General features: G+C 50.4%; 1 protein-coding gene across 1 annotated transcript; it reads left to right on the top strand.

Annotated features, from left to right (window-relative positions):
* On the top strand, window positions 1,096-14,353 carry GUCA1B (guanylate cyclase activator 1B). The gene is given in 5 exon segments (XM_005665993.3): window positions 1,096-2,275; window positions 2,277-2,300; window positions 10,697-10,846; window positions 11,684-11,804; window positions 13,107-14,353. Coding segments are annotated over 5 exon segments (615 nt in total). The 5' UTR covers window positions 1,096-2,083; the 3' UTR covers window positions 13,235-14,353.

Here is a 15,528-nt window from a genome sequence, read left to right as displayed (position 1 = left end):
CCTCACTCACACACCTGCTGGTTGAGGCTGACTGTCAGCTGGAAGCTCTGCATGTGCCCTGGGCTTCCCCGTAACACGGCAGCTGCGTTCTAAGGACAAGTCCTGAGGGAGAGCCAGGTACAAACCCTATCGCCTTTGGTGATATGACCTTGGAAGTCTCATAGTGTTCCTTCTGCCCATTCTCTTGGCTGAGTACCATAAAGTCCCATCCAGGTTGAAGAGAGGGAGAAATAGACTCTTCCCCTTGATGTGAGAAACATGTGCGACTAGACCTGCTGCTGTGCCGTTTTCAGAAAATAGCATCTTCAAGGGGAGCCAAAATTAAGACAGTAGCTGGAAGGGAAGAGTAGGCATAGTGCAAGATTTTAAAATTTCTTTTATTTTTAAATTTTATTTATTTGGGGGGGCTGCACCCATGACATGCAGAAGTTCCCAGGCCGGGGATGCACCAGAGCCACAGCAGTGACAATGCCAGATCTTTTAACTACTAGGCTACCAGGGAACTCCTTTAATTTCTTTTGAAATGTTTTCATTTCTTTCAAAATCAGAAGAAAGAGTTAATAAAATGCAGTCTGGACTGGGCTGGATTATATTCATCTTTATAGCAATGAATGATAACATAGAACTTTTCATATTGATTTATTTAATTATCACTATCTTCTGACCCCTAAAGGCAAAAGCGGACAGGTCCAAAAAAGTCACAGTGGGATGCTGAATGTGGGGGTCAAGGGTGAATTTTTATTGTGTTTTGTTTTGTTTTCATGAAGGTGAAATGAAAGCATGTTGGCACCAGGAAGGGTCCATTAGAGAAGGGCAAACAGAGGGTGCAGAACGGGATGACTGTGGACGTGAAGTCTTGAGTAGACATCTGGAAGCCAGGTGGCACAGGTGGAGAGTGGGAAAGGGACCAGGAAGAGGCAGGGGATGTGGGCACAGGTGCACAGAGCTGTGTCTGTGGAGGGAAGATGGAGTAGTTGTCTGGTGCATCTACTTCCCTGTGAGGTGAAGGAGGTGACAAGGCCACCCGCTGAACGTGGGAGTGAGGGGAGGCTTGAGGACAGGAAGTGTGGTGGAATAGTCATCTCTGGGGCCGGGGAGTGACGGCCCCAGAGGAAAGCGAGCAGTACCATTGTCCGCCACTCTTTGAAGTGTGTACAGCCAGCGTGAGTTTCTCACTTTCTCTAGCCATGTTCAGCTTCCTCTTAATATAATTGATTCAACAACAAATTCGCATGAACCTTTAATATAAAAGTAAGAGCACTCGGAGGTGAATTAGGCCACGCTCCCAGATCTTTGTCAGGTGTTTATCCTTTTGGAGAAAAGTGGGACGAGCCCTGCCAATAGATCTTGGAGGGAGGGTGTAGGAGGGAAATATTTGTAATTTAAACTGGGAAATGGACATCTGCCAGGACTGTGGGCTACGATCTGTGGTTGGGCTGCAGATAGCAGGCTGGGGCAGAGTCTGCGAGCGGGCAGAGCTGTTCACCCAGAGCCCCTCACTCCATTGCTTCAGCTGCTTCTCACTAGGCCAAGTTGAGGGCGAGACCCAGATCACCAGCGATCCTGTTTCACAGGCTGGGAGTTGCCTTGCTCCCTCTGTGGACCTCACAGTCTCCAGTATCTCCAAGATGGGCCTCCCTGGAGTGGCATGGGGCCCAACCAAGGGACAGGGAGTGACTCTGAGATGGGAGGGTCCCTGGCTTCCCAACTCATCTTCACTCTCCCTCCTCCATGCCTGCCTCTCAGTTACCCGCCCTTCTCCCTCTTCAGAATCTGCCTGGCAGCTTAGTTGAGTGGCGAAAGGGAGGGGTGAGGCTGGTGGAATTTAGCTGACGGGAGGGAGGTCAGAGCTTCCAGGAGAATCTTCTAATGATCTTAGGGGGATTAGACGGCCTGGTCCCGCCCCGTTGCCGCAGCCCCCTACACTGCCCATCTCTGTCAGCTGGCCAGGAGACGATGAAGAGGCTGGCTAAGCAGAGGACAGGGAGGAAGAGGGCCCGAGCCTAAGGAATCCCTCTGGCAGAAGCAGGGGGAGGCGGGCAGAGACCCTTGCTCCCTGACGTCCGGGGGGAGAGGGGCCGGGATGGGGCAGCAGTTCAGCTGGGAGGAGGCGGAGGGGGAGGAGAACCGCGCGGTGGACGTGGCCGAGCTGCAGGAGTGGTACAAGAAGTTCCTGACGGAGTGCCCCAGCGGCTCGCTCTTCATGCACGAGTTTAAGCGCTTCTTCAAGGTCGCAGGCAACGAGGAGGCCACTCAATATGTAGAGGGCATGTTTGTTCCGCGCCTTCGACAGGAACGGGGTAAGGTTCCCCGAAGGGCAGGAAGGATGGCTCGGGTCTCGTCCTGGAGCGAAAGGCGCATCCTCGTGGGAGCTCGGCTCCCCAGTCCCCCCGCCCTTCCTCCATCCCCTCTTCACTTTTTCTATCCCACTCTTTCCCCCAAACGCTTCTCTCCCCACATCATTCTTCCCTCCCGCCTTCTCTTCCTCCTCTCCGCCCTCGTCTGACTCGCCCTCTTCCTGCGAGCTGGGACTCTGCAGAAAGGCACACGGTGTCCAGTCCTCTCTCCGTGTATTTATGGACAGGGCTCCGCAGCCGGACCACCTGGTTTTTCGCATCCATCCGAGCCCCCCTCACTCTAAAGATAAGGGGCTCCAGAGCCGTTCTAAACGGGCCAAGCTATCCCGGCACAGCCCGTGAGCGCCCCCTTGTTGGGGTCCCTCGAATTGAGACAGGTCCGCTCTACCCGCCAAGAACGCTGGAGGAGGCTCCTGCGGGGACTGGGAGGTTACCCGGCCTATTGCCAAAGTCCCTTTCTATTCTTCAAGCCACGGAAGAGTCCATGAAATTATCCACCCGTAGGGTTTCTTCAAGCCCTTAGGTGGCAGCAGGAGCTAAGAAAATATACTTTTTAAATGCACACCTGGGAACTGAATTTTAAAATGGAAACCCCTTCGTTACTTAAGGCCATCCAGTCAAGCGCCTCTGCAATTCTTTAAGCCATTAGGATTGCCTCAAATACTTATTTAAGTCCCCTAAATTGAGGAGAAGGTGGGTTGGACCTAAATAATTAATCTGGAGGAAGTGCGAGTACCCCACTTTTTTGCAAGGGAGGGCTCTGCTTTCTAGACTGAGTCACTGAGAATGCTCAGGGCCGCCTTTGCCCCGTCCCGGTCAGTGCACGTCTCCTCGTCGCCTGTAGGGGGCGCTGAGGCGGAGTCAGCGTCATCCCAGCCACAGAAACCTCCCTGGGATGAACCCTAATAAACTCCCTCTGGGGCTCAAAGTGAGCTTCAGGCTTCCCAAGGCTCCTTTCCACAGGCTCCCCAGAGTCAGCAGCTGCTCTGGGAAGGAGCGGGCAGACGTTGTTATTCCAAATCAAGTGATGAGGAAGCAAAAGGAGTTGCTTTGCCCAAGGTCTTGAGTCCCAGACAAGTGCTCCTGTCCGGAAGGAAGTTTGTGGGCCTTTTTAAGGGAGAAAGTGATTTTCTAAAGTGTTGAATGTCATAAGAAAAGTAAATAAATATATCGGGTCATATATGGCAATACTCCCTATTAAAAATGTATTAATCTTCCTCATATTCATTTAAAATTCAATATAATAACAATTCAAGATCTAAAAGATTATTAAGCCCCTGGAAATAATACAGCTATACACTTATAACTTATCTCTTCTGATAAGTCAGCAAATAATACTCACCAATTTTTTTTAAAATAACTGTTAATCTTGGAGTTCCTATCCTGGCGCAGCGGAAATGAATCTGACTATGAACTGTGAGGTTGCGGGTTCTATCCCTGGCCTCGCTCAGTGGGTTAAGGATCCGGCATTGCCATGAGCTGTGGTGTAGGTTGCAGACACGGCTCAGGCCCTTGTTGCTGTGGCTGTGTAGGCTGGCGGCTTTAGCTCTGATTAGACCCCTAGCCTGGGAACCTCCATATGCCGCAGGTATGGCCCTAAAAAGCAAAAAATAAAAATAAAAAATAAAACTGTTAATTTTGATAGGATGTTAAATTTACAGAAAAATTTTAAGAATAGGACAAGTAATTACTATATACATTTTATCCAAATTCCCCAACTGCTTACATTTTGCCTTATTTGCTTCAGCATTCTCTCCGTGTAATGTTTACATATGTGTGTGTGTATATATACACACACACACAATGTAATATATACATTTATGTGTATATATATAACTATTTTTAGAGAAAAATTATAGGTATCACATCCTTTTACCCCAAATATTCTAGTGTGTCTTTCCTAAGACCAAGAGCATCCTCTTAACCTAATGGATGATCAAAGTCAGGGAATTCAACATTACTAAGTTCTATTTTTTTTTTTTTTGTCTTTTTTTGTCTTTTTGTTGTTGTTGCTATTTCTTGGGCCGCTCCTGCGGCATATGGAGGTTCCCAGGCTAGGGGTCGAATCGGAGCTGTAGCCACCGGCCTACACCACAGCCACAGCAACTCGGGATCCGAGCCGCGTCTGCAACCTACACCACAGCTCACCGCAACGCCAGATCGTTAACCCACTGAGCAAGGGCAGGGACCGAACCCGAAACCTCATGGTTCCTAGTCGGATTCGTTAACCACTGCACCACGACAGGAACTCCTAAGTTCTATTTTCTAATCAACAGGAGTTCCTGTCATGGTGCAGTGATTAACGAATCCAACTAGGAACCATGAGGTTGCAGGTTCAATCCCTGGCCTCGCTCAGTGGGTTAAGGATCCGGCGTTGCCGTGAGCTGTGGTGTAGGTCTCAGACGCGGCTCGGATCCCGAGTTGCTGTGGCTGTGGTGTAGGCCGGTGGCTACAGCTCCAATTAGACCCCTAGCCTGGGAACCTCCATATGCTGCAGGTGCGGCCCTAGAAAAGGCAAAAAAAAAAAAAAAAAAAAAAAATCTATATTCAAGTTCGGTTGATTATCCTGATGACATTTCTTATAACTTTTTCTTTGGTCACACCCAAGGCATTCAAAAATTCCTTGGCGAGGGACTGAACCCGTGCTACAGCAGTGACCCAAGCCAAAGCAGTGACAATGCTGATCCTTAACCAATAGGCCACCAGGGAACTCCATTATAACTGGGAGTTTTTGTTTTTTATCACACACTGCACTTGTCCTGTCTCCTCCTTCACCTTTAGTTTGGAACCTTTGATCTCAGCATTTTAAAAACCGTATTTGACATTTTTGAAGATTTCAGGCCATTTATTTGGGTTTTACCATGTTGCTTTGTGATGAGATTCAGGTTGCACTTCTGGCAGAAATCCCCAGAAGGGATGCTGAGTGCATCATGTTGGGGGCACCCGATGTTGGTTTGTCCCATTAGTGGGATGTCTCCCTTTGATCATTTGGTTGCGTGGTGACTATTGTCATTGTCAAGTGACTATTTTTCCTTTGTGATTAATAAGCATTTATAGGGAGATACTTCGGGAGACTAAGTAAATTCCCTGTTGCTCATCAAATCTTCACCTACTGGGTTTGGCGTCCACCGATCATTTTCTAACGTCCCTTCTCTAGGCAGCAGTTGGCGTCCTATCGTAAAGAAAAGCTCTGCTACCAGGCGTTTTCAGGTCCTCTCTCAGGGACTGAGCCTTTTTTTTCCCCCCACTTAGTTTGTGTCTCCAAATTCCTACCTGACTCCACTTCTTTTTTTTTTTTTTTTTTTTTTTTTTTGTCTTTTTGCTATTTCTTGGGCCGCTCCCTTGGTATATGGAGGTTCCCAGGCTAGGGGCCACCGGCCTATGCCAGAGCCACAGCAACGTGGGATCTGAGCCGTGTCTGCAACCTACACCACAGCTCACAGCAACGCCGGATCGTTACCCACTGAGCAAGGGCAGGGACCGAACCCGCAACCTCATGGTTCCTAATCGGATTCGTTAACCACTGCGCCACGACAGGAACTCCTGACTCCACTTCTCACTGTGGCGCAATCTTTGTATCAACCAATCTCATTTATGGACAATTGGTCTGAGATTTCTGGGACAAATAAAATTAAAAGAGCCCTTTGATCCAGCTCAGGCATCAAGGCTGGGGAGGCAGAAGCAGGGTGTTGGTGGAGGCCAGGGGGTAGGAGCACCTGGTCTCTGCTGCTCCTTTCCCTCCAGGGGGGGAGTAGAAACACTCCTCTCTGGTGCGCGCCGGTGATGCACTGACACGGAAGAAGAGGGAGGATGAAGCTCAGATGTCACTGGGGATCCTTATATAACCAGCAGCGGGGCGGTCAGGGCTGGTTCACAATTGCCACCAATTCAGGGAGAAATGAGGCAGGTAATCCCACAGAGCAGATCACACGCCTGTCACTTCTGCTCTAACTCTCGAGTAGACAGGCACTTCCATCATCTCGGGCCCCTGTGGATGATGGTAACTGACAAGGGCTGGTTTGCAGTGAATGAGATTAACCCCAGCTGGAAGCTTTCCAGAACTGGTCCTGGGGCTTGATGTAAACTCACAGGTGAGCTCACTTATCAGAAAAGGGCTACTGCACCATGTGCCTCCTGCAAGGAGACCATATCATGTTGAGATTGGAAGTTGGGAACAGAAAGTTCCAGAAGGCTATGGAATCTAGAAATCTGGAGACTACAGATTTGTCAGTGGTTTTGGTTTTCTTGAGTTTTTTTTTCTCCCTTTGGTGCTAGTCACCAGGTTCATTTTTTAGACATTTTTAGACATTCTTTAGATTCTGCATGAAGGAAAAACGTTCTCCCAATCTGATGAACCGGAGACGGCGTGTAGCTTGAAAGTCTCTGCTGCTTGCTGGGTGGGAATTTCTTGGGCAACTTATTCAACCTGAGTCTCAGTTTTCTCATCTATAAAAAGGGATAACAGACATGAGGGAGATGATGTATGTAAAAGAGATGGTCCCCACCGGCCATTTGACATACATTTTCCTACTCAGGTCTTTTTTTTTTTTTTTTTTTTTTTTTTTTTTTTGTCTTTTTGCCTTTTCTAGGGCCGCTTCCTGCAGCATATGCAGGTTCCCAGGTTAGGGGTCTAATTGGAGCTGTAGCCTCTGGCTTACGCCACAGCCACAGCAACGCGGGATCCAAGCCGCATGTGCGACCTACACCACAGCTCACGGCAATGCCAGATCCTTAACCCACTGAGTAAGACCAGGGATGGAACCCGCAACCTCATGGTTCCTAGTCGGATTCGCTAACCACTGTGCCATGACGGGAACTCCTACTCAGGTCTTATTTTAAAAGAAACACTAGATCTATTTTTACTAAGCTTAATAAATAATAATTACTAATGAAAATAGCCTTCTAAAGAACAAACAACCAGTTACCACATTGTACACCTTACAACTTACACAGTGTTCCTTAAAAGGCTGGGGAAGAGTTCTCACTGTGGCTCAGTGGGTTGAGAACCTGATTGCAGACTTGGGCTCAGGGTTGCTGTGGAGGTGGGGGTTTGATCCCTAGCCTGATGCAGTGGGTGAAAGGATCTGGTGTTGCTGCAGCTGGGGCTGGGATTCAACCCCTGGCAAGGGAACTTCCATAAAACGGGGGGCGGGGGGGGGGGCTAGAAGCAAGGCAAGTAACTTTCCATGAACAAACAGAAAGCAAACTAGGGACCATTCATACAATGGCCCACCATTCAGCAATAAAAGGAAAAGAATTGTTGATACATGTAGTGACTAGGGTGAATTTCCAAGGCATTGTGCTGAGTGAAAAAAATAATTCCATACTATCCGATTCTATTTACATACCATTCTCAAAATGAAAACCTTATTGCCACAAGGAACAGAGCAGGGGTTGCCCACTGTTGATGGTTGCTCAGAGCAACACTTGTGATAACATTTTGTCCAACTAGAAGGGAGGGGAAATCCAGGGGCCGGGGGTGGGTAAGAGGTACAAACTATTATATATAAAATAAGCTACAGGAGTTCCCGTCGTGGCGCAGTGGTTAACGAATCCAACTAGGAACTATGAGGTTGCGGGTTCGGTCCCTGCCCTTGCTCAGTGGGTTAACGATCCGATGTTGCTGTGAGCTGTGGTGTAGGTTGCAGATGCGGCTCGGATCCCGCGTTGCTGTGGCTGTGGCGTAGGCCGGTGGCTACAGCTCCGATTCAACCCCTAGCCTGGGAACCTCCACATGCCGAGGGAGCGGCCCAAGAAATAGCAAAAAGACAAAAAAAAAAAAAAGCTACAAGGACGGAGTTCCTGTTGTGGCTCAGTGGTAAACAGACTAGTACCCATGAAGATGCAGGTTCGTTAGGTTTTTTGTGTTCTTTTAGGGCCGCACCTGTGGCGTATGGAGGTTGGCAGGATAGGGGTTGAATCAGAGCTGCAGCTGCTGGCCTGCACCACAGCCACAGCCACAGCCACATGGGATCCAAGCCTTGTTGGTAACCTACGCTGCTCATAGCAATACCAGATCCTTAACCCACTGAGCGAGGCCAGGGATTGAACCCTCATTCTCATGGATACTAGTCAGGTTCGTTACTGCTGAGCCACAACAGGAGCTCCTGAAGGTATGGGAAATTTTAAAATGAAAATCCAGGAACTAAAAGTATAGCTACAGTCTGACCTCAGTTGGGTAAATACCTGGTGGGGAGTGTGGGGGACCAGAGGAATTAGAGAAAGGACGTTGAATAAGAGTCTTCAGGTGTTAAGGTAGGCTTGTTTTATTGTCTTGGTTTTGCCTCAGGCTTTCACTGTTTCCCTCATTTTCGGCCAGCCGTGGTCGCCTGTGGCTCTCACCTGGGGCACTCAGGCATCCCTTGATCTGGGCGGAGGCTGGCCCAGTGGGACAGAGGAGCTCTGGGCTGGCAATGCCATTTCTGATTACAAAGTCATGTGGGGAGTTCCCTTAGTGGTACAGCAGAAACAAATCCGACCAGAATCCATAAGGATGAAGGTTTGATCCCTGGCCTCCCTCAGTGAGTTAAGGATCTGGGGTTGTGGTGAGCTGCAGTGTAGATCAAAGATGTGGCCCGGGTCTGGTGTTGCTGTGACTGTGGTGTAGGTGGGCACCTGTAGCTCCAATTCAACCCCTAGCCTGGGAACTTGCATATGCTGAGGGCACAGCCCTAAAAAGCAACAAAACCAAACAAAACAAAGTCATGGGAATGACAGGCGGTCCCGGAGGAGTTGACGATTCCGATTTTTGATTTGGAGAAGCTGAGGTTCCTACCCTAAAATACGTGCAGTCCAGGTTTCTTTCTTTTCTTTTCTTTTCTTTAAATAAACATCCTCTTTATTTTACCAATTATAATTTATCAGTTACGTTGACATTTGTCAATTCAGTTATAGTCACTATAAATAATTCTCTTAAGACACAATTGTGTCATTTTTTTAAGGATAGAAGAATAAACCAATGTTGCTCCTTGTCACCAGGCCAAAAGTCCATGCAGTTTGTGCGACTGGGGGAAAAGCCGAATCTTCCACAAAAGTCATGACGTCATGAAGGTCATTTTCGTTCCCTCTCACCCTATGGTCCTCCCTCTGTTCACACACTCAGGGCTTAGGACGCACCTACCTTCCTGCTTTTTTGGGTTTTTTTTTTTTTTTTTAGCAAAGGAGGACACTCTGGCATCCTCCAAGGCAGCCTGGCCAGAACTCCAGAGATGAGGAGGGGGTGAGTGACTGGGGCTGGGGTGACTGCAAATCACAGGGACACAGCCTCGGGGGCGGAGGAATTGCTTTTGGTGCCTGTCCAGGAAAAGTCTGTGTGCAAATGTGTGTGGAAGTGGCGAACATGAAGGCCTGAGGAAGAGCAGAAACAAGGCCAGGCTGGGGTTAATTAAGTCTGCGGGACACACAGGTTTCTAATCTTCTTTCAAAACTACCTGAGTCTCTGGAGCTCCTGAGTGGCCCTAGTTGTAAGGACTCAGCATTGTCACTGCTGTGGTTCGGGTCACTGCTGTAGCTCAGTTTTGATCCCTGGCCTGGGAACTATCACCTGCTGCCACATGGCCCAAAAAAGACTACATTAGTTTCAAATTCTGACTCAAGTCAATCAATTCTTCATTGATTCATAAACATGAGACCCTGCCTCTGGGCCAAAGTGTCCCTATTCGAGGCAAGGAAGAGAAACAAAGCAATGGTGACCCCTCTCCTTTCTCGAGGAGCATATGGTGTAGCTAGAGAATGAGACCTACTTTTTTTTTTTTTTTTTTTGTCTTTTTGCCTTTTTGCCTTTTCTAGGGCTGCACCTGTGGCATATGGAGGCTCCCAGGCCAGGGGTCGAATTGGAGCTGTAGCCGCTGGCCTACGTCAGAGCCACAGCAACACGGGATCCGAGCCGTGTCTGCAACTTACACCACAGCTCACAGCAATGCCAGATCCTCAATCCACTGAGCAAGGCCAGGGATCAAACCCACAACTCCATGGTTCCCAGTGGGATTCGTTAACCACTGAGCCACAATGGGAACTCCTAGAGAATGAGACATACTTATGAAACAGTTACGGGTAGAACAGATAATAGGTGCTGTGAACCTCAGAAAGGGGAGAGAGAGATCCCTGTGGCTGAAGTGGTGTGAGTAGGAAGGTTTCCTGGAGGAGGGGACCCTGGAGCTGAACCTTGAAGGACACATAGGATGGGGCAATGCAGAGACCAGCAAGAGCACAGACACAGAGGCGCATGGAATGCAAGGAGGAGGCCAAGCCCTGAGTTTACAGGGCTGGTGGCCTAGAATAGGGCTCACACCTGCGCTCTGGGGGCCGGGGGAGCCTCACAGGTCCCACTCCTCATGCAGGACAACACCATCGACTTCCTGGAGTACGTGGCAGCCCCGAACCTCATGCTGAGGGGCAACCTGGAGCACACGCTGAAGTGGACCTTCAAGATCTATGACAAGGACCGCAACGGCTGCATCGACCGCCTGGAGCTGCTGGACATCGTGGAGGTCAGTGTCTGCAGGGGGTGGAGGGCGGGGCAAGCACTTAGGCACATGGTATCCCTGGGTGCCCAGTGCAGGCCACTGAAGCAGGGGAGCCCTGGGGGGGGGCATTGGAATCATTTAAAGTGTGCTTCCCGACCACGGTGAAATTAAGCTAGAGATCGGTTACAGAAAGAGAAGGAGAAAATCCCCATCTCTTTTCCTCTCTGAATCTCCCTTGCTTCCTCTGAATCGTGGAGTTTAGACCCTCACTCTGCCATCCACATCCCTCCCTAGAGACCTTGGCTATTGGCGCTGATGCTTGCAGTGGACACACCAATGGCGTGGGGATGGGGTGGTGACCACCCAGCTGGGAACCCAGTCGGAATTATGCCCATGGGACCCTGAAGGCACAGCCTTAGCCTAGGTCACTTTTTTTTTTTTTTTTTGGTCTTTTCTGTCTTTTTAGGGCCACACCCGCAGCATATGGAGGTTCCCAGGCTAGGGGTCTAATCGGAGCTGTAGCCGCTGGCCTACGCCACAGCCACAGCCACACCAGATCCAAGCCACGTCTGCGACCTACACCACAGCTCACGGCAACGCCGGATCTTTAACCCACTGAGCGAGGCCAGGGATCGAACCTGCAACCTCACAGTTCCTAGTCAGATTTGTTTCTGCTGCACCACGACAGGAACTCCTCCAGCCAGGTCACTTTTGATTTTGATCTGTGTCCCCTGGTGCTCAGATGCACAGGCGGGGGGGGGGGGGGGCAGGGCTGAGGACAAGGTACCAAGGGATACGTGTCCTAGGGGAAGGGGCAGGGTGTGCAGGGTCTCGAGGATGCCACTGGATTCTCTCCCGCAGTCCATCCACAAGCTGAAGAAGGCCTGCAGGGTGGAGATGGAGGCTGAGCAGCAAGGCCAGCTGCTCACACCTGAGGAAGTCGTGGACAGGATCTTCCTTCTGGTGGATGAGAATGGAGATGGTAACAGGGGCAGAGAGGATGGGGGCGGCGCTGGCCCCTCTGGAGCACCCCACTTTCTCTCTGTGGGGCCTTAGGCAAGGCCCTTCACCTCCTGATAGTGAGATGGGTGTGGAGAGGATTCATAAAATAAGAAGGGTGTCACTAGCACATGAGGTTTGTAAGGGTGGTCAGAACTCCTACTGGAGCTGTGTGCGGATGGAGGCCGGGCAAGAGCAGAGAAAAAAGAGGAGCTTTGGAGTAAGGCAGACCAGACGCTACACTTACCCTCTCAGCCAGGTCTGTGTCCTCACCTGGTAAATGGGGATGAGAAGGGTTGAAGGGAGCATTCTCTTGTGGCTCAGCGGGTAAGGATCCGGTGTTGTCACTGCAGCTCAGGCAGCTGCAGTGGTACAGGTTTGATTCCTGGCCCAGGAACTTCCACATGCCTCAGGTGTAGCAAAAAAAAAAAGGAGTTCCTATTGTGGCCCAGTGGTTAATAAACCTGACTAGTATCCATGAGGACATGGGTTCAATCCCTGGCCTCGCTCAGTGGGTTAAGGATCCAGCATTGCACATAAGCTGTGGTGTAGGTCGCAGACATGGCTTGGATCCCTTGTTGCTGTGGCTGTGGCGTAGGCCGGCAGCTACAGCTCATATTCAACCCCTAGCCTGGGAACCTCCATATGCAGCGGTTTGGCCCGAAAAAGGCAAAAGACAAAAAAAGAGAAAAGAATGGTTGAAGGTGTCACGTACTTGAGATCTGGCACAGGGCAAGTCTCCATTAAGGTTACATGGGCTCTTCTCTCTGTAGCTCTGTGCCCCAATGCCAGGCTATACAGGGAGGGAGCTGGCTGGGAACACACCCAGAAGATCCCTCAAGGACATTTCTAGGAGTTCCTATTGTGGCTCAGTCATAACAAACCTGACCAGTATCCATGAGGATGCATGTTCGATCCCTGGCCTTGCTCAGTGGGTTAAAGATCCGGCGTTGCCATGATCTTTAGGCTGGCAGCTACAGTTCAGTTTGACTCCTAGCCTGGGGAACTTCCATGTGCTTCGGGTGCAGCCCTAAAAAAAAAATTTCCAGGGCACCATGGGCAAAAGTAAAACTTAAATTCCTTTGCAAAGGAAGTTCCTTAAAGAAATCCTTGAAGATTCCAGGAGATTCCTGGAGAATGGAAAATTGATCAGCTCGGCTCAAGCTTAGGCCCTGAGGGCACAGTCTCATCTGGGTGGGAGAGGTAAGCTCACCCAAGGAGAGGAGGCCCCCCACCCCCATTTCTTCCATCCCCCGCCTGACCATCCCCCCTACCCCTTGCGCAGGCCAGCTGTCCCTGAACGAATTCATTGAAGGTGCCCGTCGTGACAAGTGGGTGATGAAGATGCTGCAGATGGATGCGAGTCCTGGCAGCTGGATCTCTCAGCAGAGGCAGAAGAGTGCCATGTTCTGAGGGGCCTGTGGCCCTGGGAGCCCCCGGGGACTCCAGGCTCACCAGGTTTCCAGAGTAGTGGGGGGGCATCCCTGGCTCAGCCTGCTATGCCTACTCTCATCCTGGCACGGACTTCCTGGTGCCTCCCGTGTAGGGGGTGGGGCTGAGTGGGGAGGAGGTGTCTGAAGGGGTCAGTAGGGCCATGGGTCCTATTGGGAGGTTTCACATTCATGGGGTGCTGAAGGGAACTGGCTTCCTCTTCCCTTCTGCTCCAGGGAAAGCCCGGCCTTGGCAGGGTGGTTGAGCTCCCACAAATTCCTGCGCAGTTCTTAGCTGAACGAAGGGAAAACTGGGGAGTGGGGATCCCACAGACCAACTTAGCAATGAGAATGCCCACACGGCCTGAGACTGACTGGTAGCAGGGAGGGGCTGGCAAGTGTTGTTGACACGGGAGCAAAGGTGGGACCGGGGGGGAAGGGGATGGCTAATAATTACCCCCCACCCCAACCTGAGGAATGTGCCTGTGAGGACATGTGCCTCTTCCTCCCCCAGTTGTCCTCCCCAGGGGTGTCCACGGGAAACTTGCAATGAGTCAGGCTGTGGTCTGCCTGCCCTTGGAGGTCAGCTGTGCTTAAAGGGGCTGTTCCAACTCTGCCCCGTGCTGTCCCCCCCAACTCTCCTCTCCCCTCTGCATCCCCACACGCACCTCCCCAACCCCCACCCCCAGCACCGACCTTCCACAGCTCCGCATCGCAAGCCCACAAGTCAAACGTGTCTCCTTAAAGGATGGAAGAAACCTTTCCTCTGTCCCTGGGGAGAACTGGGAGCCTGCCAATCTGGGTTCTAGACCGGGTTTTGCCTCCAACTGCTATGTGACCCAAGACGGCCACTTCTCTTCCCTAACTTCGGTTATCTCGTCTACAGCGTGAGCAGTTTAGACAAGTGGTTTTCAGATGATTCTTTTTTGGATGTGGAATTCTTTTTGTTATACAAACTGTGTATGCCACCCCAGTACAGACACCAGATGAAAAGGCAGTCCTTCTGGTGGCAGGGGTTGCTGAGGACCTCAGAAAAGGAACTCATGTGAATATATGCTTTTGTGTTGGTGTATGAAAAATAAAACTAACTTGTTGAGCCTGAGATTTCATGGGCCTGACAGTCATATAGAGTTAACTTTAGAAATAGCAAAAAGACAAAAAAAAAAAAAAAAAGAAAGAAAAAAAGAAATAATGTAAGGTAAAAAAGTCGATTAAAAAATAACAGTAATCCAGAGTTCCTGTTTGGCTCAGTGGGAACGAACCTGACTAGTATCCATGCAAACTTGGGTTTCATTCCTGCCCTCACTCAGTGGGTTAAGGATCCGGCGTCGCTGTGGCTGTGGTGTAGGCCGGCAGCTGCAGCTCCGATTTGACCCCTAGCCTGGGAAATTCCATATGCCGCAGGTGTGGCCCTAAAAAGACAAAAAAGAAAAACAAAAACAGTAATCCAGCTGGGACACAGATGCCCCAAATCATGAAGCTGGCACATGACTGAGGCTGGGAAATGTCCTAACTCTATTCAAATACCCTCCCAGCTCTGAGGTCCAGCTTTTCCCAAGGCAGCCACCAAGAGGGGAAGCAGAGGAGTTCCCCTCGTGGCGCAGTGGTTAACGAATCCGACTAGGAACCATGAGGTTGCGGGTTTGATCCCTGGCCTTGCTCAGTGGGTTAACGATCCAGCACATTGCTGTGGCTCTGGTGTAGGCCGGTGGCTACAACTCCGATTAGACCCCTGGCCTGGGAACCTCCATATGCCGTGGGAGTGGCCCTAGAAAAGGCAAGCAAAAAAAAGGGTCAACTCCCTCTGTTCCCAAGCTGCCCCAGGCTCTGACCTCCACCTTCCCTAGCTAGGGCTTCATCCCCCTGCCCTTTCCCCTTGTTTGCCCCCTCTCACCCCTGGATTTTTATTTACTCCCTGAACTTCCCCCACACCCAGCTGAAGTCTCCAGGTTCAGAAGAAAGCATCTTTGAAAAAATGATCACAACTGTTCCAGCCTGTCTCTCCCTAGGTTCTTGGACCCCTAAAGTTGGGGGTGTGCAAAGAATGGGGCTAGGGCCCACCTGCGACAGACTGCGCCACTTCCCAACCCATGTCAGATGTCACTTCAGCAAGAGTTAGACTAGGCATGATGAGGACATGTGCTATAAGCAATGAGTCACAATCCTGTGGGGAACCATGAGAACCACATGCCACCAAGGGGCCAGCAGGGGAAGAATGAGGGTGTGGCACAGTCACTTCTGAATAAATGTGGGTTTCCTCTGGATAAAGGAGGACTT

The sequence above is a fragment of the Sus scrofa genome, chromosome 7, assembly GCF_000003025.6.
Source record: "Sus scrofa isolate TJ Tabasco breed Duroc chromosome 7, Sscrofa11.1, whole genome shotgun sequence".
Lineage (NCBI taxonomy): Eukaryota > Metazoa > Chordata > Mammalia > Artiodactyla > Suidae > Sus > Sus scrofa.
This window is presented reverse-complemented; position numbering and strand designations above follow the sequence as displayed.